Source organism: Athene noctua, chromosome Z, assembly GCF_965140245.1.
Source record: "Athene noctua chromosome Z, bAthNoc1.hap1.1, whole genome shotgun sequence".
Classification (NCBI taxonomy): Eukaryota; Metazoa; Chordata; class Aves; order Strigiformes; family Strigidae; genus Athene; species Athene noctua.
The window spans coordinates 71054191-71069022 of NC_134077.1; the positions used below are offsets into that span (position 1 = coordinate 71054191).

The window sequence follows — 14832 nt, forward strand, 5'->3', positions numbered from 1 at the left end:
GAAATGACTGGCCTAGTGAATTTCTGGTCCAGATCTAGAGCACAGTTGCTTATGGACTGTGCTAATATAAATAAAATAGTAATTAATTTTCATGTGATTTACTATTAATTTTCTCTAAAGTGGTTTAATCTCAGTTTTGGACGCGTCACCAGGCATCACAGATTGTATATTCATGCAGGCACTTTTATTTTGGGTATGCACACAATTTTTTTTGGTCTGACAACTAACCAGAAGGGGTATTTTGGGAGCCGACAGATGAGAAAAGCTTGGTGAAAAGAACTTAATTACAAACAAAAACCTGCAGATGATCAAGACAGAGCTGAGATTTTTTTTCCTGCTAAACTTTCTTCAGGTTTTAGGCTGGGATATTTATAAGGGCTGAATATTTATGGGGCATATTTCCTTTTTACTTCAGTGACATAAAATTATGTCTTTCTTACGCGGCCAGAAGATATCGTGTTCCTCATAGATACTTAACTATACTGACAAAGAAATAGAACCATACCAAAGATGTGGATTGTTGAAGGAATTAGTATTTTTCATTAGAGCAATACATTTACTCCATATACGATCTCATTAAGGATTATCTTTACTGTAAATTCTGTACACTACATTAGGTTTGTTCTAACTGGTAATACAGGTCATCAACAATGCCATCTAAGTTACATCTTAACTTTGCAGGCGGGTGATTGTTCCTGTGTTAAGAACATACTCTCAACAAAAAGTACAGAGGTTTTGGAGAGGAACAGGAGAAAACATGGAGGATTTTTTCAGCCATTATCTCTAAAATCAGAATTTTTTTATATCATGGTATTTATTAGTGCATTTAGAGTGCTGCCTGTAAACCACAAAAATATAATGTTTATGTTTGTATGAGTAATTAGTAGCAAACCAGGCATGGAAATGGATTATAAAAATCCTCTTATTCATCCTCCAAGAGATGAAAAGTACTCAAAGATCACGAAAATGACAAATCACTATGTAATGATTATTTCACATACAGAATTATTTTTTTGAATATAGCACTGTTCAGTTTCCAGAACAAGTCTCTCTCACAGGGTAAAATATTTTATACAAAGAAAAGTAATTTTGAAAAGCTTCAATTAAATGTTCAGAATGCACAATAAACCTATCCAAAGTCTTTCTCTCTAGTTGTTTCCAATGGTCTTACAATATGGACTGAGCCAAGCGTAGAATGTGGAGGTCTAAAAAGTAAGTCTGTGTGAAACAGCTACACAAATCAGACTTTTCCCATCTTCTTCATACAATGTATTTTGGATCCACTGGACCCTTTTTTGGTACTTTAATTCTAATTTACATATCTGGCCCAATTTTCCCTACAGGAAGTTTATCAGCAAATCAATGTTAACAGCCCACAATTTTCTCCTCCTGCCTCCTTCTCATCTCCTTTGGAATTAATGTTAGCAAATTTCTTACATATTTCAGTGGAGAGAGAGGAGTTCCCTCTGTATTAAGAATTTGGCACAGTGTACATGATTTTAGATACTCTAGTATGTGTATGACGATTAGGTATCACTACATTTCTCAACATTAAAATTGAGTCAAAATTCAATTGAATTAAAATTGAATTAAACTCAATTGAAGATGGCCTAAAAATCCCAGCTGTAACTACTTGCCTTCTTTCTTCTCCTTCTCTTCTTCTTCTCTTTGGCTGCTTGTGCCTGTTTATGCTCCCATACCAAGTTAGTCAAGTTAGCCACATACTCATCTGTCTGCTGCAATAAGTAGGCCAGACGTCTATCTTTCTTTTGGTCAATCAGCTTACGGTAGCCTTCTTCATCTTCAGCCTAGCAATACAAAATAGACATCACTCATGACAGATATGCTTCCAAAAAAACACCAACCAACTCCTATGTCAATAATCATGTGTTAACTTAGTTAAGACATTATGATCTGTGTAGGGGGACAACTAGATGAGTAAAGAACTGTTTGGATGACCAGGCCCAGAGTGTCATACATCTCTGCTAATAGGTCACAGAATCATAGAATCATTGAATGGTTTGGCTTGGAAGGGACCTTAAAGATCATCTGTTTCTAACCCTCCTGCCATAAGCAGGGACACCTTCCACTAGACCAGGTTGCTCAGGGCCCCGTCCAACCTGGCCTTGAACACTGCCAGGGAGGGGGCAGCCACAGCTTCTCTGGGCAACCTGTGCCAGTGTCTCACCACCCTCACAGGAAAGAATTTCTGCCTTATATCTAACCTAAATCTACCCTCTTTCAGTTTAAAACTGTTACCGCTCATCCTATCACCACACTCCCTGATAAAGAGTCCCTCCCCATCTTTCCTGTAGGCCCTCTTTAAGTACTGGAAGGCCGCTATAAGGTCTCCTCAGAGCTTTCCCTTCCCCAGGCTGAACAACCCCAACTCTCTCAGCCTGTCCTCACAGGGGAGGTACTCCAGCCCCCTGATCATCTTCGTGTCCTCCTCTGGACCCACTTGCACAGGTCCGTGTCCTTCTTATGTTGGGGGCCCCAGAGCTGGACACAGCCCTGCAGGTGGGGTCTCATGAGAGCAGAGTAGAGGGGGAGAATCACCTCCCCCGACCTGCTGGCCACACTTCCCTTGATGCAGACAAGGATACAGTTGGCTTTCTGGGCTGTGAGTGCACACTGCTGGCTCATGTCCAGCTTTTCATTCCCCAATACCCCCAAGTCCTTCTCTGCAGGGCTGTGGAGGATCATACTCTATCTGGAGATAGTAAGAAGAGGGATACCATAGGGGTCCATCCTGGGGCATGTTGTGTTTACTACATGGATGGAGGTCACTACTTGACTGTAGTGGAAAGGATGGAGGTCACTACAGTCAAGTTTGCAGATAATACCAAACTGGGGATACCAGTCAATATGCTCAAGGGCTGGGTTGCAGCACTTGAGAAGGACTTGAACAGGCAGAGAAATTGTGCAATTTCTGACCTTAGAGGTTTTCAAGACATGCAAAAAGCCCTGAGTAACCTGCTCTGCACTTGATGTTGACAATGCTTTGGGAAGATGGTTGTACTAGAGAGCTCCCTGTCATCACGAATGACTCTGGGATTCATGGGCTCTATGATTCTATGTATCTCCTACTCTCATGGCCTAATGACTCAAAAATCTACAGCAGTTATGACAGGTAAGGAGGCAAAAAAATCACATAACAGTATATCAAACAAATTACAATGTCCTGAAACAGATGCTTGGTGAGTCTCCTACAGAGATGATTTTTCAAAAACATGAAGTGCAGGTAGCCCATACCCAGAGGAAGAACACGGGAGCTGGATGCAAACTTGCATTTAGTCCTTTTTGCAGTATAAATACAAATCTTTTTCTTGTAGGTATTAGAAGAAAATTTTCTTGTGGACAGATTATGTATCATCTTTCTACTCTTGTGTATTTCATCTTTGATACAGGTCACTATTTGAGACAGAATTCACCAGATAAGCCTTATCTCTGAGTCATTCTGGCAACTTCGGCATCCTTACGGTACTGCATAAGTGTGTTGTTAGGGGTAAGACATACCAGAAAATATTATTTTCATGTGCTGTGAAGATACAATGCAGCATTTGAGCATGTCAGAAAAATACAAGGAAAGCAACAGAGATGCCTTTGTCAATTTTGGCTAAAAGAGCAAATAAAAGAAGTATACAATGCCTTCTAGAAACCAAACACAAGCAAGAAATATTTTGAAGATGATTAAAAGACAACAATCTGGGAGATACAAAAAAATCTCTTGCCTTTCTGAAGACACACCAGAACCGCCTATAGTTGGCAAGAACAGTTGCATTGTTTAAACTGAGCTTGTAAAATTGCTTGTAAAATTCAGTTGTAATGTTCAAGTCATCGGAACTAAAACAATCAAAACCTAAGTTTTTAGATTTTTTTCTTATTACTGAATACACAGTCCTTGTAATCTAGCTAAGATACATATTTTACACATTCAAGCTTGTGTTGACAATATCTTTCTTAAATCATACCAGTGCCCATTCCTGCATATGAAATATACTAGTATTCATGAGCTGTGACACAATCACCATTTCTAATCGTAGTCAATGAAAGATAATCTGTGGAATGAATTCAACATTCCTGAAAAGAGATGTGAAGTGTTTTAGACAGCACATTTTTCTAGACCACACTAAGCATCCGAGAGAAGATGATGGCTGTAAAAACCCCTAGTGCCTATCTGCAAATTCCAAATTTATCACAGCTGGACTAAAATTAAATAGACAAAATAACTCCACTAACATAACACATAGTTTTCTTTTGCATAAGAATTAAATTAAGTAGTAGGGACAGACTTATGAGTGCAAAGCCCCACACCAAAAATGTCTACAAAGTGCTGCATCTATGGTAAGAGCTTAACCACAGCCTTGGTGAAGGAGCCTCAGGAGACAGCACTGATATTCTGGAAGCATTAGTATCCTGTGCAATTTCTGCACATTCAAATCTACTTCCTATTTTTCAGCAGTGGACATCTTTTTATTTATCATACTACATGTTAGACTGACATAAGTTCAACATTATGATGTACAGAAATATTTATAAAATATCAAGCTTACCTTTTTTTTATCAGTTCTTTTGTCTTTAATAATTAAAATTTTTAAAAGGTCGGTTGGTTAGACAGACTGCTGGCAATTGTCTCTAACTATAAAACAGCTTTATAACGCTGATCACTATGTTATTTTAAGGAATGCTCTAGGGCCTAAACATTTGTTATTCTTTTATGCAAGTCCTTCATTTACATTTGACACATACTGTTATTTCTAAGTTTTTATCATTTTTATATTTAATTATTTCTACATTTTGGTTTGTGATTTTTAAAGCCAAACTGTTCAGCCCTTAGTTATGATGGGAACAGAATCTAGACAAGGACTAAAGGTCTCTGTTTCCTCTGCACCCATATTAGATACTGGTTTTCACCAGCATGTTTCAAAGTATGTCAACTCCCATTCAATTCTATGTTGGTAAAATGTTAATAAGGTGTTAAAAAAGAGCTAAGTAATGTCTTGAAAAAGTTTTTCCAACTCCAGCTGCTAACAAACATGTACATATTGATCTGTCTACACTTTAAATTCCAGAATTATTCTAACTCCTGAAATGCAAGCAGGCTGTTAACTAGTTCCATAACATTCTGAAAAGACATGGTTATACACAAACCCATTTTACTCGGTCCTAAGAATGGTACAACTATGTTGTGCAGGTGCAAGGAAGGGAAAGCTATGAAATAGCAAGGAGTATGGTGCTGGAGCATTAATGGGTAGAACTGAGTCCTATTACTTCTCAGGATACATAGATTACTGCTATTGGTTACATATTTTCACATATGAAATCAGCTTTATGTAGAAGTTGGGAGAGTAATGCCATGAACAAATTAACCATATAATCAAAACTATAAACCTAGAAAGGAAACAGAGTCCAGTATTTATATAATGGACCAATACCCCTGCAATTATAAGTAACAGTGTTAGTATATTAAGTCAATGAGATTAAGTGTTATACAGAAGTGGCTGTGCTAAGTTTTCATGCTGGTAGAAAAGACAATTATTCTTATCAAAAACCTTAAAAAAAGAAGTAGGTTAAAATAAACAGTGTCACAATTCACTACCATCATCAGAAATACACGTAATCAAATTGCAGCAGTTTTAGATTTATACATTTTACACTTACAGAGGCTTTACTCTGCAAAGGAAATACAAGTATGTGGCTGAGACTGTATGTGAAATATTAAAAGGATACCGTATGTAATTTTAGCTAAAATATTCTTTCCTCTACTCCTTACCATTAGTCTCCTCATTCTCTCTTTCTCAATTCTCTCAGTTTCCTTTTTCTGCTCACGTTCAGTGTTGGCATGCCAAGTTGCCACCGCTTTAGAAAGTTTCTGTATTTTCCCAGCGACTGACCGGTGGTATTCTTTAAAATCTTTAGCGTGCTGCAATATGCTATTCAGGTATTCCTAGAAAGAGAAACAAGTTAGTGCAAAGTCCTGGACAAAGCACAGGATCTGAAATCATGAATACGGAAGTTCTAATCTTAAAAATTTCCAATTGCTTATCATGATTCAGATTTTTTTTAATCTTAGAAACTCCAAAGGTAAATAGAATATGTAATAGAGAAGACCCACACAGCAAAGCAAGGTGCATTTCTGTCATGGGGCAAACAGCTAGTAAGTTAAAATACCTGATGCTTCTGTCTACGCTTTCTCTCCTGTTCTATCTTCTGCTGTTTCTCAAGTTTTTCTGTCATACGGGCCTCTCTCAAAGTCTGGCGCTTGCTTCGTTTGTAGGCTTTGGAGTTCAGTGCTGTCTCCAGTGTTGTGTCACGACGCATGCATGCTACTACCTCTTGTCTTAGCTACCAGAGGGAAAACAGAAACACTTTAAAAAATATTTTTTAATACATGAACAACTTTAAACACTGGTATGACAGAGTAAAACAGTAACAGTCCAGAAGATGTCCCAGTCTCCTCTTCCCTTTCCATTATAGTTATGAAAAGATCCAGCATCTCTACAGTTGCAGCAGCTATGTCTGTCTCCCTAAAAAAATCTTAAATCTTCACAGGATGATCAGAAGTGTTAAATCGCTCTTAAGCATTTCTTCCTTCTTCATAAGATCTGCAAATGACTGTCCTGCTGCAATGAAAGGGGCTAGCCAAGATGTGACACCATCGAAGTAAAACATTAATGAACGACATATGTAACATACTTTGTAGAGCTGGACCTGAACATTGCTGACAACTTGTTCCATTGCCAGCTGCACAGGAGATGGCAGGGAGAGGTAAATCTTAAGGGCTTAGAACAGTACTGCCAGCAGTACAACAGGGAGAGCCTGCTGCTTTTCATCTGACTTCTGACAAAACTTCATTACAAAGGAATGCCAAGGGTAGAGAGAAGGAAGACTTGGACATCGTGGTACAATTACTGCCAAAGCTTCTGTCAGGAAGTATTTTTGCTTGACCTGCCAAATCACATCTTTGTTCTTCCAAACTAGCTGAAAAAGCCAATGGCAAGAAGCCCATAAGAGTTTGGCAGTGTGATTCCCTTTCTGAAATTCATTTGCTGATACATGCACTTAACATCCAACTTATATCTTAGGTATGATCTTGTTACACTTAGTTTTCAAAGTCTATGTGCCATTGTGGAAATACTGAAAACAGATCACAGAGAAATACCACACACAACACCAACATACAACCCTTACTGAAACAAGGGGACCCATGACAAATATGAAGTATGTCCAGAAAGAGGTGTCTATTGGGATTTGTGTTGGAAATCAGCTCGCAGCCTGTCCAGCTGTTGTTCTGTCTTTGTGCCAATGCTGTATTCGTTATGAAAGACACAGTTCTACAGTTACATTGTAGACTGAAAATAAAGCAAGAAGTGAAAAGAATGCTTGCACACTTATTAACAAAACAAAATAAAATCTAAGTTAAATATTTCTGTGACTTGCTTACTGGTCAAGTTTGCTCTTATGCGAAATCTCCTGCTCAGGATCAGTGCTGCTGCAAAATCTCTTGCCATTTTACTCTTTGCCAGATGAACACATTTGACTGTGACCTCTATGAGAATTTTTCTGACGCAAAAGGCATTACCTGGCGCTGGAAATTCAGTAACCTAAGTGCCTTCAACTCCACTGTAGCTTTGGTTCGCAGATCAGGGGGCAGAGAACCAGGCAAGTTCTCCAGTTCCTGGATTCTGTGAGCAATTCGAGCCTGAAGCCTAAGTAAATAGAAAACTGAATAAGACACAGGAGAAATTGTGTGTGGTTATCAAAATTATACAGTAAATAGAGGCAATTTATCTCAGGCATTTATTTGTTTTTTACCAATTGTTTCTAACTAACAGGTTTTTGCAGAGATTACATTAGGTATCCTTTTCCACTTTGAAAATAAATTGTCAAATAATGAAAATATGGCCCTTGTTTTAATTTAGACTAAAAAAGAAAAGAAAAGAATTGGGAATTTTATTTTACTCATACTATACCAGATTTGTTTCCAAGCTTCTTTGATGGATATTGTTTTATGCAGTGTAGTCAGTGATGACACAGACAGAACTTTCCTTAATATCTGGAATTCTGCTAGCTTATTTTATTGACATATTAAAAGTTCTTCAGTAAAGTATTCACACTTAACATAGCTCTTATACTGTAAATCAGGTTCTATTTCATTCTTTCTTTACAAGCTCCTTTTGCATTAATTTGCAAATTCAAGAGACAAAGAGAATAATGGACAAGCCAGACAGAACTTGTTTTTTTCTACTTTTTACACTGAAATTACACAGCTTTTGTGGTTTTATTTGCAAGTACTTCTACGAACCGCAAATTTTGCCCAGGCACTAAAACAGCAGACCCCAAAATTTTAAGTTATCCAACCACTGCATCTACATTCAACTGAATCAGCATCTGCCATTTTCGACATGCTTTAGGAAAAAATAAATAACAAACAGCAGACGCCAGCCAAAAACAAACACACACACACACAAACAAACCCAGAGAGTCCTCTCACAGAATCAAAAACCTTAAGGCCCAGGAACAGGAAGGTATGTCATCTCCCTATACTGCACAGGACTTGTAAAATTTCCCTTTACTTTCACAAAGGAGAAACATCAGATCATGTTAGGAAAAGGTGTCTGCTGCTGTTTTCCTGCAATGAGGACTTTGGAACTGCTGTGGAGGGAGAATGAAAATACTTTCATATAGGGCTTCTTTGCATACAGTGGTCATTTTTCCCAGGCCCTTTTGCCCCCTCATCACTCCACAGCATTAGTACAGTGATATAATCTCCCATACACTCAACATGTCAGCCTCACATCTGGAAAGCAGATCACACATCAGGCAAAATGGTTACATCTGATATAGAGTCAGAACAAATCAAAATAGTAGCATCTCACAGTAACCGCATGCATCATGACTTATAATCTGAAAAGCAACTGGAATCACTTGTACAGTTGCAGACAACATCTATTCTGTAATAGTACTCCTTCCTAATACTCCTATACTTCCTAAAACTATGCATTTTTTATATCACCAGAAGACTTCTGAAGTTCCCAGAACAACAAAAAGACAGTAATGCTGCATTACTGCAGAAGACTAATTTAGTGTCCTCAAGACAGCAAAAAATTGAAGCAGAATTAGGTTAGTTTTCTTCATACAGAATGAAAAGTAAATCAAGAAGTCTTAGTAAGAGAAAGTTCTATTAAAAGCTACAGATGTTTGTCCAGGTCCAGAGAACTTTAGGATTTCAGCAAGAAAATTATTCATTCAAAACATGACATTGGTGTATTTTGTTCTTTTAAGTGTATGTACTGCACTAAAAAAGTCCACATTTTGTACAACTTCACCCATCACTGGGCATCTCAGTTATTGCAAAGAGATTTTAGTGCACCTATGATGCAAAATCTCGAGAATTAAGCAGTTTTCTTGAAGATATGCACTATTGAACATCCATATAAAAAGCAGCCATAATGTACAAAAAGGATACTGTTACTAAATCACTGATGGGTGTTCTGCCTGTTGATTATTCACACATGAATGTAATCATGCATCAGAACTATAATTATTTCCCCGCTTCTCTCTTCAAATAGTTGCAATGCTTCTTCTGAAACTATCACCTACAAAACACTTGTAGCCAAATTCCAGTTTCACTGAGTTTAATGAAACTTTAGGGGAGCAGTCACAACTTTTCCAAACTTCTCTTGAGCTGTGAACTTAGTAAGGCAGCTGAATATTGAACATATTTTCTTTTTCTTTTTTCTCTTTTGTTAGTACTTCTTGTACTAGACAAGAGGATGAGCACAAAAAACTAATCTAGGTCCTTCCTGACATACCTTATAGTTTTAGATAAATGGATGAGTCATTTCACAAACAAACATGAAATTAAATGTTCACTTAGTTCTGCCAGAATTGGCTTGCTTCTTTAACTTCAGGTATAACATAGGTGAAAGTGCCTGCTGACATAAAAATTTACACAGTAGGAATTCAAGCAATAGCCAAAGAAATAGCCAAAGCCAAGCCATAATTCTGTCATCTAAATTATAATAAAAATCCAAATATACAACTTCCTTGATATTACTAAACATAATGCAAGCTTATAGAGTGTGCTTATTATGTCCCATCATGACAGTCCACTCCCATATAAGAGACTCCACACTGCTAATAATTTTCTTTGCTTTTCTCACCTTGGGTTTATAAAAAGGCTGATCAAAAATAAATGCACTGAAAATTTTATCATTAAATTATAAGGCAGATTAGTATTTCCAGGATAACTTTTCCTCTAATTTTTTTTCCTTCATATGTTGAAATAACCGCAAAAACAGAGGTCTGCACTGAGCTACAAACAATGACACTTCTGCACTTTTGTGAATGATTACCCTCCTTTTATAATCCAGCCAGAGGGAAGGAATAGGAAAAAAGGAGAAAAAAAAAAAAAAAAAAAAAAAAAAAGGTGTTTCTAATTCAGTACAGATTCTACTTTGGAAAACTCTCACTGAAACTCAGTTCTATTCTCTGTTAAAATAAAATGCCTAAATACTAATGAAAATCTACAGCACACATATGAAAGAATAATGAAAAATGGCAACCAGATGGGTTACATATAAACCAAAAAAGGAACATATTTTGAATTTTAATTTCACACTTTCCTAGAAGTACTAATTATACTGTCTAGCATGCTAACAGTAGTAGTAATAGCAATAGTATTTTCTTGAGCAGTCAGTAGAATTTTGAAAAATCATGTATGACAGACATCTGAAATCAAGTGAATACAACAACTACTTGAGGTGTTTCTCACCACAGACACCTTCTAGTCTTTAAAGAAAATGACTGCAGTTTGTTGGACTACTGCTGTCCTCATGGAAAAATACTGATAGCCATTAGGTAAGCAGAATCCAAAGAAAAAAGTTTCCTAGATGCTTTCCACAAGCACCTGAAGGATATAATGTCACCATTTCAAGGATACATTTAATAAATCTTTGCAGTCCAGCAATTTATCTTCATGCATGCTGAGAGTGGCTAGTGTATCTACATAGATCTCTTTGCAAAGTGATGCACACGTCTTCCTCACTAACTGGAGTAAACAGCAGAGGTTACACTTGCACATTCAACCCTGCCTGGCATGGATGCCATGCAGTAAACCATGAAGATACGTAAGAAGAGACTTCACAGATAACAGAATGAAACAATGGACAATCTACAGAACACAAGCAAGTGTATTTTTTTCAATTAGCAATGAGAAGGTGGAAAAAAGTCCTTCCACATAACAGAACAACAATGTATTACACACATTATTAGCTTTAAGAGATCTATTCAGTGAGATCAAAAAGCAGCACTTTATTTTGAAGAAAGTGTGAAGGAGAGTTTTGAAAGCACGGTATGAATTTTCCATTTTATCCAGACCTCAAAGAACACAAGTTTAAGAGCACTCCACATACAAGAAAAGTTCTTATCAATATAAGAAGTTTAAATATCTAAATTTCTTTTTATCTACCTTTAGTCACACAGAGATTAACAACAATTATCATATAATCTCATCTCAAATCAACATACACTGCAAATAGCTTCTCAGCACAACCATGTGAATGTGACATCAACATTAACTCTTCATTTTCTTTCTCTTTTTTAATATATGTTGGACCCTTTTTTATAATCACATCAAGGATCTCAGGGGGAAAAAGCAGTCTGCTGATGTTTCATTAGATTCAAAGCTTTCTGAAATCCTGCAATATATTAATAGGTGCATTACTCTTTCTCCATTTGTACGGGTCTATTTAACATGTGGTTAATAAATGGGAATGATATATTGTACTTCTAAATGCCTATCTAATGAATTGTTTGATGAAACACAATACATAATCTCCTAGTAAAAAGAAAAAAGAAAAAAGAGCTGATATCACTGAAAAAAAAATTACATGTAATTTTCTAACAGCAATAACCAAAAGTATCTCATGTTTACAATATAGTTCTGTGTGCAGGACATACTCTAACACATAATACATATGATCCATTAAGAAATGGAAATATGTATGCAGTAGCTTATATTCTCTCCCGAAAGTCTGCTGTTATGCACTTGAAAGGTAAGTATACAGTAAGAGAAGTGGCCAGACACCTCAGTAACTAGCTTTTTATCACGTATCTCATGAATTACCACTAAATTACTGTCTCCCCAGCAGCACATTTTGCACCTGTAGTCCAGAAACACCATGTTAAAGGTCCCTGTCATGATTTAATTCTGGCCAGCATCTAAGCACCACACAGTCACTTGCTCACTTTCCCTCCTGCCACCCTGCTGGAATGAGGGCAGAATCAGAAGATTAAAAGTGAGAAAGAAACTCACGGGCTGAGCTAAAAACAGTTCAATAATTTTAAAGAATTTTTTCTTAATTGTAAGGAAAAGAGAGAAACAAAAAAAATAGAGGGAGGAAAAGAAAACCTAAGAAAGACAAGCAATGCAAATGAAAATAACTGCTCACCACCAACCAACTGATGTCCAGTCAGTCCCCAATCAGTGTGCCCCTACCAACCTCCCACTCATTTTATTGCTGAGCACGATGACATCATATGGTATGGAATATCTCTTTGGTCAGTTGGAATCAGCTGTCCCAACTGTGTCCCCTCCCAACACCTTGTACTCCTCCAGCCTACTCACTGGTGGGGTGGTGTGAGGAGCAGAAAAGGCCTTGACTCTGTGCAAGCACTGCTCAGTAAGAATGAAAACATCCCTGTGTTATCAACACTGTTTCAGCACAAATCCAAAACACAGCTCCACACAAGGTACTATGAGGAAATTTAACTCTATCCCAGACAAAACCAGTACAGTCACTAAGTAAACCTAATCTGCAATTTTCAAGAATTCCTAACTTAATCAGATGCAAAGCTCAAACTTCCTCACAATAAGGCAGTATACCAGAATTTTACCTTTTCGGTCTACCTATATGATTGAAATATGAATCCCTAAAATACCTACACAATAATTCTGCCTTTTCATGAAAATGAGTATTCAGTTTTCTAAGTATTTCAAAGTAAAATGCCCCTTTATTAAAAAAGTTAACTGCTGAGAGATCTCATGAGACAATAGTTTTATAAAACTTTCACTAACTTCACTGGTTTCAGGATACAAATGCTTATATTGACTTTTTTTACTCCTTTTTTTATGAAGAAAGTGTGAATACCTCATGTTTCTGCATTAAACTTGCCTATACTAAAGCTAAATCTAGCACCATCCAAAGCACAAAATCTGTTAAACTGTTTTTTCAAAGCTTTGTCTGATGTTACTTACACACTTTTAAATAATGAAAAGACTTCCAGCAGTTCTAAGCATTCTGGTATGCAAAGCAAAACCAAATTCCAGCAGTGTTCAACATCAAAAAACCTTGGATCATTATCTATGTGCTACCTTAAAAAATAAAAAATAAAACTCTTCTGCTGCAGAATCCCTAGCAAACTTCCACCTCACTTACTCTGCCAAGAAGATCAGGGTATTTAGAACCTAATGGATATGCTGTATCTGCAACTAGTTCTCAACATTAGCAAATGCAACACTGCTATCACTCCCCACTTTCCTCCATTTATGAATACTAAGACATAACAGCTTGGCACAAATAGTGCAATGGAGCAAGGCAGGAAAGACAGAAGGAGTAACCGTTTCCGGTTAACAGATGCAAAAAGGTTACATTATATTGGCCACATCATTCTTAGCTCAGATTACGCTATAATTTTTCATTTAGAACAACTGTGAAACCAGTGTGTTGTACAAGCTTTCTGAAAAGTGAATAGAGAAATAGTGATTGCTCATGCTGAAACAGTTACAGCCATTCAGTCTAAGGTAAAACTGGTAAGACTGACAGAACGGCCACAATAACATGCCAATAAATTACTGAAGCATTATCTTGTGCAAAAAGTAAGAGCTTTTCTGTGATAAAGGCCTGGATTCTGGACATGGCACCACATCCTAAACACTTCATGGTTTTTTACCTTCATAAAGCAAAAGTCACTAAACTAGTCTTCAGGGAGATCACCACCTCTTCTGGCAACCTTTCCCTACAATCTCATTGTTGTAGTTAACTAGAAGATGCATCATCTGTCCAAAACAAGTAAATATGCTAAGTGCACTTTCTTTCCTCTGACTGTTAATGATCAGGAACATACTTCAGGTGCAGGTCAAGATCCTTCTGCCTGGCAGATTCTCAAGGTCAACTGTTGAACAGCCTTGATGGGCAGAAGTCTCCTTCTAACTCCCCAAGAAATATCATCCTCTATACTTTGTAAAAAGAATATAATTCACCATCTAATTAGGGCACTCAGGAGGCAATTTTTAACGATCATGCTTTCTGGTAAACTTTTTTTTCAATCCTGCCTGTGATCTCCTTAATAATCTCTCTACTCTTTGGTAGTCCAGCCAATCCCGTCATCACTAATAAAATTTGGTTTTGCTGTGGCCACTAACTCATCAGCCTTTTGACCCCCACTGTTCTCTTCTAACTTCCTTTTCACTTATTATTCTGAAAAATTCCTGCACCTAATTGGTTCTCCGAAGACTACAAGAATTTTGATTTCCTAATGTCCAGCGTTTGCAGCGTCCAAGTAATACACTACGACAGCAGAGTCCTTGAGCCTGTTTTCAACTTACCTGGTTTGCACTGATTCTATCAGTATGCTTTACTAGTTCATAACTTGGGGTAGAATTAAATCATTGATTGGTTTGGCATTTCCATGTTTCTGTTTGACACATTCTCCCTCTGGAAGCTCAGCTTACACTACCTGTCACTGCAGTAGTTGACTGAAAGGAGTTTCAGCTGAGAAAGTGAAAACAATAACCTACGTATACAATTGAATCTTGATATTTGC

General features: G+C 37.2%; 1 protein-coding gene across 1 annotated transcript in view; it reads right to left on the minus strand.

Moving 5' to 3' along the window:
- SMARCA2 (SWI/SNF related BAF chromatin remodeling complex subunit ATPase 2) overlaps positions 1-14832 on the minus strand; it is a 121221-nt gene that overhangs the window by 68860 nt on the left and 37529 nt on the right. Inside the window, exons 7-10 of the mRNA XM_074932961.1 lie at positions 7586-7712; positions 6175-6348; positions 5777-5950; positions 1638-1808 (exon numbers count right to left, since the gene is read on the minus strand). Of these exons, the coding sequence (XP_074789062.1) occupies positions 1638-1808; positions 5777-5950; positions 6175-6348; positions 7586-7712 (646 nt within the window). The remainder of the gene's footprint in view (positions 1-1637; positions 1809-5776; positions 5951-6174; positions 6349-7585; positions 7713-14832) is intronic.